Source organism: Typha latifolia, chromosome 1, assembly GCF_019914945.1.
Source record: "Typha latifolia isolate L0001 chromosome 1, TyphaL0001v2, whole genome shotgun sequence".
Classification (NCBI taxonomy): domain Eukaryota; kingdom Viridiplantae; phylum Streptophyta; class Magnoliopsida; order Poales; family Typhaceae; genus Typha; species Typha latifolia.
This window is the reverse complement of record NC_133086.1, coordinates 15278553-15295883: the sequence shown is the minus strand read 5'-3', so window position 1 is coordinate 15295883 and position 17331 is coordinate 15278553. Positions and strand designations below refer to the sequence as shown.

Genomic DNA, 17331 nt, shown 5'->3' with positions numbered 1-17331 from the left:
AAATTGACTAATGCTTAGTATATTTGTTTTCAAGCCTTTAACATAAAAGACATTGGATGAATTACCATCTCCAAATGTCACAACTCTCCTTTCATGTTCTTCGAAATTAGAAAATAAGGATTTGTCGCCCGACATATGTCTTGAACAGCCACTATCTAAATACTATAAGTCAGAATTTAAAGTTTTCAAGGCAGTATGTATAACATAACATTTCAAATCATTTTTCTTTACCCATATGACCTTTATTTTTACCCCATAAATGAAGGCACTTCTAAGTTTTTGTAAAAAATTAAAATATGGTCGAATATGCCCTAAAATACCACAATGAAAGCATGTCAGAACAAACCCCTTTTTACTCACCTTTTGTTGAGGAGTGTGTCTAAAATTTACCTTTGGCGTCGTTGAAGATTTACCAGTTTGTTGATTCAACTTCAGTTTAGAGACATTCATCTATGTTGGCTTTTTAAATATGGTTAATGTTCTCAAGTTTTCTTCCTTTTGTAGACCTGCAGAAACAAAGACAGTTTTATTATTATTTGAATTACTAGTGTATCCAACTACATACCTGTCTGTTGAAGATTCTCGTCAAGTTTGTTATTCCCTTTTAGAAATATCACTTCCTTTTGTAATCGCTCTAGTTTAATTTCATCAGCCTTCAACTTATCTTTCGCATCATCATGTTGTTGAGTAAGGTTTTTGACACGTTCAAGTTCCAATTTGTACTTCTCAAATTGATTTCTTTCTGATTCAATTATCTTGAGTCGCTGAAGTAATATAAAATTGTTTTTCTTAAGTTTGAACGACTCTAGATACAAATCATTATATGACTTTTGTATTTCTAATTCTTCTTCTTCAGCTGGTAACACATCATGTTCATCTATACTATCAGAATCAACAGCAGAGTCAGTATTTAAAAGAGAGGAGACAAAACCTACAAAGTTTTCTTGGTCCTTCTCAAAATCATCATCAGATTCATTTGAGTCATCCCAAGTGACTTTTATAGCTTTATCCTTCCTCTTTAGACAATTAGGGCATTCTTGTGCAATGTGTCCAAAATCAGAATATTCAAAACATCAAACTTTATTATCAGAATGCTTATTTTTCTATTTCACATTGTTGTTGTTCACCCCAGTATTCAAACTCACAGGATTCTTCATTTTTACAAAGGCTTTGTTTTTCTCAAGTTTTTCAGCATTTAACTTGTTTGGCTTCCAAAAAAAATTTATTGAACTTTTTAACAAACATGACCAACATCTGAACATCTAAATCACATTCATTATCAGACTCCTCTAAATTTTGTTCAACAGTGGTTAGGGCCATACCTTTGGACTTCCTAGGTTTTGAAAGGTTGGATTCAAATGTTTGTATATTTTCTACCAATTGTTCAACCTTCATAGAATCGATGTCCTTATTTTTCTCAATAGTTGTAACTTTCGCTTGAAACTTTTCTAGGAGAAATCTAAGGATCTGACGAACAATTCTGTTTTCAAGAATTTTCTCTCCTAGGTTGAAACTGGAGTTGACTATATCACTTAGCTTTGCATAGAATTCATCAAATGTCTCATTCTTCTTCATACGTAGAGTTTCAAAACTAGTAGTGAACCTCTAAAGTTTAAAAGTTTTACAGCTATGGTTCATTCATGAGTAGTTTCTAAGATCATCCAAACTTTTTCTGCTATCTCACAAGTAGAAATTCTTCGAAATTCTCTCGAGGAAACACAATTAAAAATTACATTTATTGTCTTGCTATTCCATCCAACTTTTTCATAATCTGCTCTATCCCACGACTCAATTGGTTTCTTAACAAGCTTATCCTTCACCATGTACATTAGTGCACTTTAACCGTTCACAACGGCAATCCATACTCGCTCATCTATAGACTTCAAGTAAGCTCTCGTCCTAGCTTTCCAATACCCATAAATTGATCCATCTAGAATAGGAGGTATAATAGACGATTGTCCATCTCTATGAAAAATCTATGCCTATCTGATCTCTCTCTAAGGGTGAGAGAACTTGCTCTAATACCAATTGAAAAATATCTAGACACACGTATGTATCTAAACCCTAGGCAATGATATCACTCCTTTACTTAAGTAAAAAGCGAAAGAAATATTAAAAAATAAAAGCAAAGATGAATGCCAAGATTTTAATGTGGAAAAATTAAAATAGGAAAACACCACGAATCCAAACTCGGATCAAAACCAATCACTAAAATAGTAGCAGTTACAAGACTGTCTCATAACCCGTCGATCCCCAGGACTTTGTTCCTCTTAATCTTGCTCGCTAAAACCCACGATTCACCGTTTCTCATGATTGATATCCAACCTTAGTAGCCCTCGAGATTGATCTTTCATTTAGATAGCCCTTAAGACGAAAGTTTAATGCCATGTAGAAGAGTCGGACCTTGTTGGTTGAAGAAATGATGTAGCCTCAAGAATTCTCTTTCAATTGCCTTCACTAACCACCCTAGAGTTAGGGAATCACAATGCTTATATATGTTCTTAAAATAGAGCCAAATCCAAGTCATATCCAAACTCACAAAAGTCCAAAATTTGCATGTTACGTAGGTGCGTTTGAATGCAGCCCGAGTGCGTTTGAATGCACTAACATGTTCTCAGGTGCGTTCGAATGAGCCCATGTGCATTCGAACGCGGTGGCTTAATTTTCATAGGTTGCGTTCGAACGTGCAAAAATACTCCTCTATACATGTGAACATGCTGTGAACGTATGCAGGGTACGGCCCTTGACTGCGTTCAAACAAAAGAAAAATGTCCTCTCTATGTGCGAACTCCTGCACATGTGTTCGAATGGCCCGAACGCATGCTCTGTATGGGCAAATGCCTATGCTCGCGTTCGAACGACCCGAATGCAATCTCTCTGTATATGTGAACTCCTGAGAGCGCATTCGAACACAATGTGAACGCAAAAACCTTTCTCATTTGATCTTGCAATTCTTCAATCCAAATAATTTCTAGACTTGTACAAATGCTCATATACATATATAAAAATACTTAGAATATTTTGTACACAATTGCCAACACTAAAAACTTAGCAGTCATAACTTAGCCAGACTCAAAAGGCAATGATGGCCCCAAGATCCTAAATGTTGATTGAAACAACTCCTATCATCCTATTGCGAAGGCATTTTTCTTCCCTTCAATTGTTTGTTCTAGTGTAAGGCATGTCCCGGTCCGCTCAAACATGCAAAGTCACAAAATTTCTAAAATCTCTTAAATGGGTAAATGGATATCCAAATTTCAAATCTGGATCCAAATGAATTTTCAAATCTCTTTTCACCTTTTGAACTATCAAATTTTTTTCATAATAATTCTTTGAATTATTTTTTGGTACACAATGACTGATACACCTTGTTAGAGTTTCTTTTCTTATTGCATTAGTTATTTATTTTCATTAAAATAAAATTCCTATAGGTTGCGTTCGAACGTGGAAAGGGTCACGTTCGAACACCTTTGTGAACGCCTGCATCAGGTTCGCAAATACAAAGAACGCGAAATACGCATTTGAACGTGGTTGGGCGCATTCGAACGCCTGCATCGCATTCGAACGCGATCGGCGGGATTCCACTAGGATTAGGGTTAGTTATTATAATTAGGGCTTGTTGGCTAGTGTCTATAAAGGTGTGGATGGCAGTCAAATTCATTATGCTATTGGAATATTGATTTCTTGCCTCTCTATCTTCTCTCTACCCTAATCTCTCTCTTCACCAATCTACCACCTCTACCGTTGGCAAGGTCTCTTCTAACTTCTAATCTCCCTTATCTATCAAGTCCTCCCTCTTATTTGGGATCTCGACCACTTCTTCCCCTTCGTCTATATCCCTTAAACAATACCACCATCCACCATCATCTCCAATATCATCCATAATCCTAACTTCCACTCCACCAGTCACCACCACCATCATCCGCAATATATTGTATTTTAATCCCAGTTGTAGTTCGAATCTGCGAAGAGCGTACTATAAAAGACGTAGATCAGGGAGCTACAGATCAATTTCACTTTGTTTCATAATTTTCTGACTATGGGAGAATATTTTGTGAATATTTTCTATCAGTTGCGCGGAATGCTTCCTACAATAAATTCAGATCTTAAAGGAATTATTCCGTAACCTATCAGTGGTATCAGAGCCTATCAGTTGATACCATAGAACCCATCAATGACCTCCTAAACTATCAAAAATGCCTCACCTATCTCTTCTGTTAGATTTTTATTAACTCTTTCTATTTATAAGTTTTCATGTGATAGTCATGTAAGAAAATTATGACATGTTTACTCCTCACATGCTCGTGCAAGTCACGTGCAACTTAAAAGAGAATTTTATATTGACCAAAATAAATAGACAATTTAGTCATCTTTGATTATGTCTACGACATTAAATGGGTGAGGTATTTTTGATAGTTCGTAGTCATTGTAGAATTGTGGCAGTTTAGAAGGTTAAAAAAACAATTATCTATTGTATTCAATTTTAGCTAGATTTGTATTCAATTATTTTAATTTCTATTTAGTTCTGAATCGAGACGTCAGGAAAATTTTTAATTCATAATAATAGATTGGATCAGATTTTATGCAGCCCATTTTTAAGTCGGTTTAGAACTCAACCTTCCCAACTCAATCTTTCAAATTCTGGGTGTCCGTTCAAATGCCTTAGTGGTCATTCTAATATATTGTTACAAATCAGATCTAGACTGATCCGGATGAAATAAATTATAAATTTTAGAAAGTGGTAGCCTCGTGAGTTAGAGTTCTAATCGTTCTAGTTTCACGTCAATTAGATGTTCGGATGAAAAAATATAATTAAAATAGTGTAGCAATGTCAGAATAGGACAGAACGGTAAATATTCGACGTTGCGGTCGTCGGGGTGGTGGACAGCCAAGGGCGGTGGTGGACGACCGTATAGTAGGGTGGCTGTTGGAGGTGGTGGTGGCTATGGATTGGAGATAGAATTTGAGTTTCTAACTTAGAGCTACTCCTAAAAAAATAAGACGATTTATTAGCTATAATAAAAAACAGTAATGTGAGAATAAGAAAAAATAACTAAACGCAATTAATTCTCAATGCTTGAATGCTTGCATGAATAAAGTCTAGTCTCTCTATATATAGAGGTCGGGTACAATTAGTCTTACTTGGACTCTTAGCCCTAAAGGCTTATTTGATTTGCATTAGGACATGTTTTAGAGGCTTATATGACTTAATTGAACTTGCCTTAGAGGTTTGCATGACTTAATTAAACTTGCCTTAGTGGCTTACATGACTTAACTAGATTTGCCTTAAGAGCTTACATAAGAGATAATACATGAATTAATTAAAAGATAAATAGACTTGATCCATCGAGCCCAATATCCTCGTTATTCAATTCGATTAGACCCGGATCGTATCAATTCACCACACTTTCAAAACTTTGTCCTCAAGGTGACTAATCCTTGACGTCCTTGTACTCATAGAGCTGATCATGCAAATTAGTGGACTCAGGTTCATCCTCTTCGTGACTGCCTAAGAATATGACATGGGTTGGTTGGCGCTTGCATTTATGACTAAGGGTAAATTGGTCATCATAGTAAAAACACAAGTATTTCCTTCAGCGCTTTTTCAAGTCGTTGGGTACAAGACGACGTGAGATCATTTGTTGGTTAGGTTGAGCTGGCGGTGCAAGCTGAGTCGGGGCAAATGCCGTCTTTAGTGGGCCATGGGCTTGGGCAGTTTTCTTCTCTCCTCCTTGCAAATCTGGTTTAACTACTCCGACTTGGACTCCATCGTAGCTAAGAAGTTCTCATTATAAAAGAAAAAACCCACATTTCCACAAATAAAACAAACAAAAAGAAGCCCATAACACCATAGGCCATAACAAGCCCTAAAATACATATCCATAGACAAACAAAATTTTCCACGTAGGGGCGATAATCCATTAAGCTTAATTTACAAAAACAAATAAATAAGAGAAATTAATGATATTTCTTTGCCAACTCCGCCATGAACTCCAGCTCATCTACAATCTAAAAATATTTCTACCGGAAGGTGGTGAGCATAAAGCTCAGCAAATTTCTACCATAGTCTAAACGTAATGCAATTAATGATACAATAATAAATAGATAGGAATATACGCATCATGATCAAATAGAGAACGCATCAGTATCACATACCTGTCATGCTCATCCAGTATGCACATGTATTAGCAATCGATAACCAAACACACATCATCTAGACTATCAAATCCTCATACTCGAGCTCACATCGAGCTCTGCCTAAAGGCTATGTCATTGCTACACCATATAACATGCATTCTCTCGGACTACCAAGTCTGTAACTTAGGCTCTTGTAGAGCTATACCCATAGGCCGCATCATCATCTCACTCCCGACCACACGTATACTCCCAACGGAGGGTAGATCCTAGCGGTAGAATCGCTAGCTCATCACCCGGCGAACAACATGACCAATTGTTTACCACTGCAGACTAAGGACCTCAGTCGTAAGCCATCACATAGATTAGTATCGCACATCAATACTATCATCCAAGCCCTCGGCTCCACATCATCGCATTATAGTGAGAAAAATCATAAGCCGTCGCTCACAAACGCCCTCACCCTGCATCATCGGGTACCACTAGGTCCACGTCATCCTACAATTTTCTCTCTATCTTAAACACCCTAAAGGGTATGACTCTCGTCGATTGACAGTAGATCGCCTATCACTCGGCTAAATGGCTACCTAATTGTCTATGATTAATAGATTGAGACTTTAGGCGTGGGCCCTAATATATATAAATATAAAAGTATCATCTGCTCCTAACTCTAGCTAGGGAGGTGTTGGGTACTGTCGAGACATAGTAGTCACCCCTTTTATGATCGTGCACATGTGCAAGTGTCATTATATTATACAACAAAGCAAGCATAATGTAACACCCATCATTATCATGTTTTGCATGCACAATACATGATCATTCACTACCGGCTTGGGTAGGTCTATATCGTAATTCCTACCTTTATTAATCGTAGAGCGGTCACACAGCTGTAACAAGGCCTAACACGTTATTAAACGTAATAAAAATATTTTCCTCAAATTATTGTCCAAATCAGTATTATCAAATTTACGGAAGATCACATAAACAATATTTAATTAATAAACTTCATTAGAAAAATGCAACTTGCTTAATATCATTTTTCTACATTTATCTGTAATAATTCTTTGATAGGAGCAATTAATACAAGATACACCAACCAACTGACTCCTTTAATAAAATTGAATTAGCCCAAAATTATAATTAGCAAAAGTTAATATCCAATTGGAGCTAGTTCTTAATAGTTCTTAATATCCATGGAACTCTCAGGCCATGGTCTAGCTCACTAAGATTAATTTATAAAATAATTAATGTAGCGAACACCACTATCAAGTAAAAACGTCGATTAATTAAGGCTCACGATCTAATTCATTAAAATTGATCTACACCCACGATATAACTAGCACGCGACCTTCTAAAATAATTAAATATATTTACTATTGACATAGATAATTAGACCAAGGATTTGGAATTATATTAATATATGAAAAGCGATTGACCTATTTAGATCAAGCGTAAATAAAGGGGCTGGGTTGCAACTAACCCAAAGACTACCAATGTGACCCACTAAGATATGGACTCGAAGCTCACATTATCCACTAAAGCCACATAGACCAAGCTGCACCCATAATTTAGGGCTAGGCTTCTTACAGCCCAAGCTTGGGCTCGGCTGCAGGCAGCCTAACCCATCCCAAGCTCGGGTAGGTCTGCACCTAGCCCAGCATGCGGGCCTCGGGTTGGGCCACACCCAACTTGGCATGCAGGCCTCAAGCTGAGCCACACCCAACTTGGCACGCGGGCCTCGAGCTGGGTCACACCCAACCTGACCCAAAATGTGGGCGTGGGCCGGGCTGCACCCAACCCGACATGGAACTCGGGCCTGGGTTGGGCTGCACCTAGCCCAACCCGCGGCTGCACCCAGCCCAAGTCTGAATCATCACTCGGGCTAGGTTGGAGGCACCACTCCCCTTCCTTCTTCTTCACCTCGACTGAAAGGAGGAAGAGCCGACGGCTGTCGATGGTCACCGCCACTAATAGCCAGCGCTAATAGGCTGGCCGACGCCCTCTCGGTGGAGGAAGGCACTCACGGTGCCTACCCCGCTAGTGGGGAAGGCAGCCACCACCTACCGATGACAAGGACTCAATCGGTGGGGGTAGGGGGTGGGGCGTTGACAAGCCAGTCGAACCCATCGACGCACTCCCCTTAGCAAACAGAAGCTAGTCGAGGGGAAGCTGAGCCACCAGAGGCAGTCGGTGAGAATCCACCTCCCTTTGGCCGCCGGCTTGCTAAGGCGAGGGGCCACCCTACGACTCCGGCCATGAGGATGACGAAGGAAGCCACTAGGGAAAACCTTGAAATGAGGGGAAGCTCATCGGATAGACATGGCCAGGCACGAGGCCGAGAGGAGGAAAAATTGAAGGAAAAAACTGAACTCACTAACACATTTTTTAAATTAAACATACCTATCGATAGAGGGAGCTCTGACGCTTCGATCCCCGGGTCGGCAAGCTCGGTGGTGGTCCAGCGTGACGACATCCCAAAGGTGGCTAAAGGCAGCAGTAAGCGGGGAGAAGAAAAGAAAAAGAAAAGAAGGAAAGGAGGAGAAGAAAAGAGGGGTAAAAAAGGAAAGGGGCGCACATGCCCCACACGTGCATGCCTGTAAGACCAGTTAGTGACCCGGTTACAGATCCACTCAAACTCCTCCCGGTAAGCTCAAACTATTGTTGACCGAGTTAGCTTAGTCAACATAGCATGAAAGTCATCATAATGAGTTGGACTGAATCGAGCACAAATCACATTTACAAAGTCTTGCCAAGACTCGAATGGTCTCGTTTGCTCAGCCGATTGGTACCACCTAATCGCCACGCCCTTCAAGTGGAATGAGACTAGCTGGACCTTTTAGTGGTCGGGCTTGCTATGGTACGTGAAAAACTGCTCCGCTATATAGGTCCAATCTAGCGAATTTCCTCTAGAGAATTTTAGAAAATCAAGCTTAACATTCTAACCTTGGATCCCAAAATGTGGCCTGTCATCGCAGGCCAAGTGATCTCGCGGTCGAGGCTAGTCACGTGGGACATGGGCCCACGGGTCCGACTCATGTCACCCATGGGCTGCACGCGAGTTCAACTCAGTCTTATGGGGCGGGCCCACTGGGTCATTCCACCATTCATCCTTAGGCTCATACTCATGCTCAGGGTCATGTTCATGGGTTCAAAACTGGTTCACACGAATGGTTGAACCAATTTGCAAAAATCTAGCCTGCCTCAAAAATCGTGTAGTTCATGATCTTCATAAACTTGCCCTAGCCTTAACCCTAGGCCACTTTGGCCTTAGTGCCTACTAGGCAGGGTAGGTGGCCGGTAGCAATCGCTATCCGATAGGACCACGTGGCGACGAGCGATGGTGGAAGGATGAACTCGAGCTTGAGCTAGTGCAGTTGTGGCTATGGCGCATTGTCGGTGGGTCCCTCGGTTGCTAGCGATTGTAGAAGGGGCACGTGGCCCCAATATAGGGAAGCAGTGTCGACGGAAAGCCGCGTTGGAGCCACCCCAACGTAAGGGTAGCTTCTTGGGTGGTGGCTATCGGGTTTGGCCACCCGACAGTCGTAGGTAGCTGCGGCGGCCACCACTGGCCGACAATAGGCCTGAGGAAGCCAACCGTGGTTGTCGGTGGTCAAGGGAGTGCTAGACCCACGACCACTAGTTATAGGTTTGGTACAACGGTAATCACTGTTGTTGGCGATCTTCTAGTGGTTATTGGTGTGAATAGAGGACATGGCGGTTAGGGCCGGTGGGGATTGGATCACCACTAGTGGGAAGCTAGGGTTTTCGGCCCTAGCTCCCACAATATGTGGGGAAGAAGACCTCCCGACCACTGCTACAAGCTGCGCTGGCGTGGCAACAATGTCTATAAGGCTCGGCCGAAGGATGGGTCGAGGTCGCGGCTTAGGCTAGCTTGTCCCCTCCCTTACAACTTGGATCTTTCACGCCGTAGGGCCTAGTTTTGGCCATGGCCGACAGTGCTGGTGGTGCTAACGGCTGCTAGTGGTGGAGGGGGTGCTGGAGAAATTCCCACAAGAACGGAGATGAATTCCTAGTCCTCCATGGTCTCTCTTTCCTCGTTCATCTTGGATAACGTGATGACTATTATGCAAGGAACATTGGCTCTGATACTAATTATTATAGACCAGATTTTGACCAATTCAGACATTATAAAATTATGAATATTTAGATAGTGGTAGCCTCGTGAGTTAAAATTCTAATGGCTTTGGTTTTACATCAGTCAAATATATGGATGAAAATATATAATTAAAATAATAAAGCAAGGTCAGAAAATGGTAGAATGGTAAGTATCTGATATTGTGGCGGTCGTCGAAGGGTGGTGGACAGCCAAGAGCGGTGGTGGACGATCGTATAGTAGGATGGCTACTGGAGGTGATGGTGGCTATGGGTTGGAGGTAGAATTTGAGTTTCTAACATAGATATACTCCTAGAAAAATAAGACGATCTACTAGCTATTTTAAAAAAAGGGTAAATGCGAGAATAAAAAAATAACTAAACTCAATTAATCATCAATGCTCGGATGCTTGCATAAATAAAGCCTAGCCCCTCTATATATAGAGGTCTAGTACAATGAGTCATACTCGAACTTAGCCCTAAAGACTTATACAATTGGCAATAGGACTTGTCATAGAGGTTTACATGACTTAATTGAACTTACCTTAGATGCTTAAATGACTTAATTTAACTTGCCTTAGTAGCTTACATGACTTAATTGAACTTGACGTAATAGCTTACATGACTTAATTAAACTTGACTTAGTAGCTTACATGACTTAATTGAACTTGCCTTTGTAGCTTACATGACTTAATTGAACTTGACTTAGTAGCTTACATGACTTAATTGAACTTGCTTTAGTAGCTTACATAACTTAACAAGACTTGCATTAAGGGTTTATATAAGAGATAAATATGAATCAATTAAAAAATAAATAAACTTGATCCATCGAGCCCAATGTCCTCGTGATTCAATCCAATTAGATCCGGATGATATCATATATAAAACTTTTTTGTTCTATTTTAAATGTCATGAAACCTATTGGAACACTTCAAACACAATTTTTGTAATTGCCTAAAATGTAATGAGGATGTTCCAAGACCCTTCTAATAATCTAGAAGCTTCAAACACAATCTTTGTATTGATCTAGAAGACATCTTTAACTCATTCCAATTTCTTATAAAATATGTGGTATATAAAAATTCAAGTCTTCTATAGGCATGCTCTTATAAAGTACCTCACAATTATTATAATAATGGATAGAATAATATTATACATTTGTGAAGTGTTTGTGAGCATGCGATTTTCCTTAAATTAATTGAATTTCATATGGAATTGCCTCATACCCTAGTCCTTCTTCTCCGGGTTGTGCTTTCTTTCCCCACCTGTGTACAGTGTACCCTCTTATTTGTGTTGGTTGATCCAAAACCCCAAGAAAAGCATGAGTACGAGCTTCTTACGCCTGGCACAATCGAGGGTGTCTGAGCCCAGGCACTTAGACAAGCCCATCTCGTGCCAAGGCTTAATTTACTCTTCATTTATAATGGAACAATGAGTTGAATAATAGATCCTTCCCTTGGGAAAATGTAGAGTAGGAAATGAAATAGAAACAGTGTAGCAACGAACAACAACAGAGAACCAATTAACGCTCTTAATATCTAAGCTGCATTCCTATATGACAGGGCTACTAAATACCAAGTATACTGCTTGTCAAATAACATAGATATACTATATAGTTATCAACGCAGAAATTAAGCAGATTGTTCTTCTTCCTCATCGTCTCCTTGCTCCATCCCTCAAAATCTTAGCATGAGTATGGTGTTTTAGGTGGAAAGAAGCGCCAAGATGATGGAGCTGGAGGTGGATATCCTTGTCTCCCTCCAAGAACCCTTCCCTTATCTGCAGCCATGTCAAGGAAATTAATAACAGATTGTTATAAAGACATACAGGAAACCTCGTCTAACCAAAGCTATATATATCCAAACAAAGTTAGCTCACCTCCATTTAACCACACTCCATGAATTGCAATGGCGTACACATAAAAAGCTAACACCAACAACGCCAACAAAAAGATGATGGAGTTTTTCATCTCTAGCTGAACTGGTAAAGATATCGTAAATTTCAGCACACTTATTTATACAATTGATAGGATGAGAAATTCAAAGATCCCTACCTAACCATGTATCTTAATTCTGTCTTCAATTTGTTTAATGCGTTATTATAGCTATTTCTTTGTGAGTTTGGTCAGGGGATCAACTCTTGGCCCCAGCTATCTTCTGGAACATTGTTTAATTCCTTATGCTTGTCATTGAGCCTTAATTACCTTCCATGATTATCACAATTTGCATTACCCGCTATGATTATCAAAATTTGCACCAATTTAAAACAATTTGGAATTAGTTTATAATTATTAATTAGTAAATAAGTTATGTAAAAACCATTATAAAAAATGGCATTGTAGTTGTAGTACACACAGTACTGTGTTATATGACCGCCTAATGGGAACGTAAATTCCTCATTACCTAAATAATTACACTTACAATCTCGCTATAGGCAATTTCATAACAAAATAAAAAGTTTAAACAAATCTCTAGAGTTTACAAAAATCCTAAGATAAAGATTCATAAGCTTATTCAAATTCTAAAAAGATTAATCCTTGCAAAGATGATGAAACACACTAGAAATCACATGAAAAGTAAATGTATAAAATATAAAATCAATTTGATACATTATTTTTAAATCAAATATATATCAATTTTTATAGATCAATTTTAGTAATTTAATAGATCTGTCACATGAAATTTATTATACTATGAAATTATTTATGACAAGCTGGAATGCTCCAAACTTGAACAAGACAATCAAGTCAAACATATCAAAATAATATATGATTCTTTTTCTCCCTAGCTCTGCTAGGGTTTTCCCCTCCTTACCTCGATAAGGATATCCTCCTTGCTCCCACTCCTAGAGAGCAATTTTTTCAGACCCCTCCACCCCCAACCTTCCTCGCACCCTTGGCTCTGGATAACATCGACGGAGATCTGGTTAGAAGATTCTCTAACTTTCTACAGGTCAATAAAAAGGAGGAGTCCATTCCTCTTGTGGAGGAAAACATCAATCCAAGCAAGAACCCCACTTATGCTTGGTTGGAAAACTCATCTCTAATAGAGGGTTTAATACAGTTGATCTTAAGAACTCCCTCAACTGGGCTTGGAACCTTGACGGCTCAGTGGAGTTCATAGAAGCTGGTAAAAACTCCTTTCTGCTAGCTTTTGAAAAGGAGGACAAATGGAAAGTGTGGTTCAGCTCCCCCTGATCCTTCAATAGGGATTTATTCATTCTGGTTCAGTTCTCACCAAACTCAATGGTTGAAATTTGGACCTTTAATTATTGTGATTTTTGGGTCTAATTTCATGAATTGTCACTGGAATATCTCTCTACCACTACTATTCAAAAGCTAGTGGTACGAGTAGGGAAGGAGGTGGCTGGAGAAGGGTTGGATGCCTCGAGAAGGTCTAAGTTCATCAAGGCCAGAATCACGATGGACATAACAAAGCCCCTAGTAAGCACACTCTCAGTCACCCTTCTAAACAGAGAGGCGAAGGAGATCTCGAGGTTGGAGTTTCCTGCCCATATTCAGCCGCGCTTGTTGGAACTCTTGAAGCCAAAATTCCTGAATCTGAGTGGCAGCACAAGGCTCACCGAGTTCGCCTCCAAAAGGTGGGAGAGCTCACCGGCAACCTGCTTTCGCCACTACAGCCCATCACCAAAGCGTCAGATCCCTCGATTGACCCCCTTGGTGGACGTGTCATTCAACCAAACTGGGACGAGTATGACTGCTTCTAATTATCGACTCCTCAGGTCAATTTGGCTAATGTTGAAAGGGAATTAAATGCTGACAGTTAGGCTCTTCATGCTCAGGGTGATGTAAATCTAAGCAAAGCCCTGATAGAGGCCGGTGATGGATGTACCCTACCTCCCTATTGGAAAACCCAGGATCTCGACACCCCATCCCTAGTCACCATGCATGACAATCTTCTTCTCCAGAAGGAGAACTACTGGCATCAACGTGGTCGAGTCAAATGGTTGGCCTATGGAGATAAGAACAACAAATTCTTTCACTCCACAGTTATTGCTCGAAGGAGGAATCACATTGACAGTCTCCATCTCAATAATAGGGACTGGACCAGTATTCTTGAGATTATCAGATATGCATTCCTAAATCACTTCAAGAATACTTTTACTACTAATCGCCCTCCTTCCCTCTTTGTGCATCATGTGTTTGAAAGAATCCAGTGGCCCAAGATTGATGTTGTCTTGGCTGAGGGGCTCTGCGGCATTCCAACTGATCAAGAGGTTGAGGCCATCTTGAAGGGCGAATATGAAGCCTGCTGTCTGCGAGTTCGTAAGAAAAGTCTTCATCACCAAGAGTATGGATAAGATTCTGAACAGAGCTAACTCGATCCTTATTTCGAAGATTGAGCATCCTTCAAGGGTTAGTGATTATCGACCCATTAGTCTTTGCAACACTATTTACAAGATGATCTCTAAATTGATAGCGGGCAGTAAAACCTTTCTTGGGCACTCTCATATCTGGCGCTCAAAATGCCTTCATCCAAGGTAGACAAATAATAGACAATCAAGTCCTAGTTCAGGAAGTCATTAGTTACCTCGAGCAATCAAAAGGGAAAGTGGGGTCTTTTATGATCAAGGAAGATCTCTCAAAAGCATTTGATCGAATAGAGTGGGGATTTATCTATGACGCACTCAAGGTTTTTGGGTTTCCGATGGACTTCATCAGGTTGATCAGGGCTTTCTTGTCGTCAGCTTCTCTAGCAGTTGAGATCAATGGTAATGCAAACGACTACTTCACTCTGACGAGAGGTATTAGGCAGGGCTATTCCCTCTCTCCATATCTGTTCATTATAGGCTCCAATGTCCTTTCTTTGCTATTGGAGGATGAGCTGATGAATGCTAGGATTAAAGGAATTAAGATTGCTAGGGGTGCCTCGGCTCTTTCGCACCTAATGTTTGCCGATGATTTGTTAATTTTTGGTAAGGCCAGAATGAAGGAAGAAGCTATGATAAAAGACTACATTGACATCTACTGCTCTTGGTCAGGGCAAGCCATCAACCTGGAGAAGTTTGCTATACTCTTTAGCTTTAAAATTGAAGCAGATAGAAGGAACCAGATCATGGCCCTACTCAAATTCAAGAACCTGGATAGAAAAGACAAATACCTAGGGAACTCAATGCTCCTCCCTAGGTCCAAGATCGAAGCTCTCTCTTTTGTGATTAGCATATTCAAAGAGAAGTTGGATAGGTGGAAAGCCAAGTTCCTCTCTCATGCAGGGAGGTTGGTATTGATTAAGACTATTCTCAGCTCCTTACCAGTCTACTATATATCTATAGTCATCTTCCCCAACACTATGATCAATAAACTTACGTCTCTTATTAGAGACTTTTGGTGGGGCATGCATGGCAGCAAGGGGAAAGTCTATCTCAAAAGCTAGGACTTTGTCTGTAGGCCCCTTAAACTTGAAGGGTTATGGGTGAGGAACTGCTTTTGGTGAACCATGCTCTTGTTGCCAAACTTGCCTAGAGGCTATTGACGAATCCATCTACTCTATGGGCACAAACCCTCAAGGTGAAATACTTTTCCTCCGAGTCATTTTGGACCGCAAAAAAGAAGCAGGCTACGTGGATGTGGAGCTCAGTCCTGCAAATTAAAGATTGGTTGAAGAAGGGAGCTTACTGGGTTGTCGGCAATGGAGCGTCGATCTCAATCAAAGATGACCCTTGGATTCATTAGTTCGACTTAGTTGACCTATAGCTACTTGAAGGGATTACAAGAATGGAGCACCTCCTTTGCAGAGATGGGTGGGATAGGAACTTGGTGACCTCCATCTTTCCTCAAGAGGTGGCAGCAACTATCCTTAATACTAGAGTCAGCTTGGCATCTGTCACTAAGCTAGATACCTTAGTTTGGAAGCATACTCTGTCTATCATCTTCTCAGCCAGCTCCTTCTACAAAGAGATGTATTGCAGAAGGGGCATCCCCCTCAAACCATGATAAGAACAAGAAGCTCTGGAATCTGGTATGGCGCAAAATCGAGGTTATCCCCAGAGTCAGAGCCTTCCAATGGCGCTGCTTGGTAGGAGCGCTCCCAATGTTGGTAGCTCTCGGTAGGCCTAATTCAGCTGTGGACACCAACTGCCCTACCTGCCATCACGAAGCATAAACGGTTGAACATATGCTGTTGGGATGTAGTGCAGCCAGGGCAATCTGGTTTTCTTCCATCTTGGGCCTCTGAATAGATCAGAGTCCTCAAAGGCTTGACTGTTGGCTCCTGGACTTCAATGCAAAACTCTCTCCTAATCTACTCTTCTACACATTTAAACTAATACACATAGAATGACGTTTAAAGGGGAGGAAATCAGCCCAACAGAGGTATTGTAGGAAACTACCAGACTATCCAAACCCTACAGTCAAGGCATGCATACCCCTAACCACGGGGATGCGATGGTAACAACCAAGATATGTCCAAAAACCAGTGATATGACATGCTGGGTAGATGCAGCCTGGAGTCGAGGCCATACTGGTGGAGTTGGGGTGGCAATCTGTATGTTCCCTTAGAAATTCACCTATGGGAAGTTGCTCTTTCTAGAGCACTACAAAAGTGCGTTAGTGGGTGAAGCGCTTACCATAAGAAATTGTCATCAAGCCATTAAATAAAGTAAATATAAAGCAAAAAATCTCTCCTAGCTAGAGATATATCAAACTACTACTTTCAAAACATCGTCTGCTGTCGAGGAGTAAACCATTTCAACTAAGTCGGCACAGATAACTTTGCGAGTTAATTATTTTATAATCACAAATTTCATGAACAAGATTATATGCATTAGAGATGCCTAAATTAGATTTAAGTATATGATCAAGTCACATAGCATATGGAAGTATTATATGAAAAGATTAAGCTCAAATATGAAGAAAAAAAATCAAAATCAACATGTTTTTTTTTCAAAAACCAATCCAGAGGGAATTTAGTGGTGTCTGTATGCTTGCATGTCATCACTTAAAAAAGTTAAATGATTCCAAATGACACATAAGGGCAACCAGGCGCCATTTGTCGAATTGAAAAGGAAAATTCAAATTTTAGATTTAGACAAGATTTTTTCTTTGGTTATTGTCTTTGTATGTAC

The 17331-nt window shown here is 40.2% G+C and overlaps 1 protein-coding gene and 1 long non-coding RNA gene across 2 annotated transcripts; one reads left to right on the top strand and one right to left on the bottom strand.

Annotated features, from left to right (window-relative positions):
• Positions 1 to 11761: 11761 nt before the first annotated feature.
• Positions 11762 to 12233, bottom strand: LOC140800897 (uncharacterized). The gene is made up of 2 exons (XR_012111325.1): positions 12127 to 12233; positions 11762 to 12027 (listed from the first exon to the last, which is right to left on the bottom strand). It is a non-coding gene; the product is annotated as an uncharacterized lncRNA (long non-coding RNA).
• A 1436-nt stretch (positions 12234 to 13669) lies between these two features.
• On the top strand, positions 13670 to 16370 carry LOC140792659 (uncharacterized). Its single transcript, XM_073143815.1, has 4 exons — positions 13670 to 13927; positions 14050 to 14529; positions 14688 to 15488; positions 16146 to 16370. Exons 1-4 carry the CDS (start codon positions 13670 to 13672, stop codon positions 16368 to 16370), a joined length of 1764 nt encoding a protein of 587 aa, XP_072999916.1.
• The last annotated feature ends 961 nt before the right edge of the window (positions 16371 to 17331 follow it).

Excerpts from the sequence above, each read along its gene's own strand:
- LOC140792659 (XM_073143815.1), top strand. The coding sequence starts at position 13,670 with ATGGACATAACAAAGCCCCTAGTAAGCACACTCTCAGTCACCCTTCTA. Across the intron at positions 14,530-14,687 it reads ATGAAGCCTGCTGTCTGCGA|CGGGCAGTAAAACCTTTCTT; the intron begins GTTCGTAAGAAA and ends CTAAATTGATAG. Across the intron at positions 15,489-16,145 it reads TCTCTCATGCAGGGAGGTTG|CCAGCTCCTTCTACAAAGAG; the intron begins GTATTGATTAAG and ends TCATCTTCTCAG.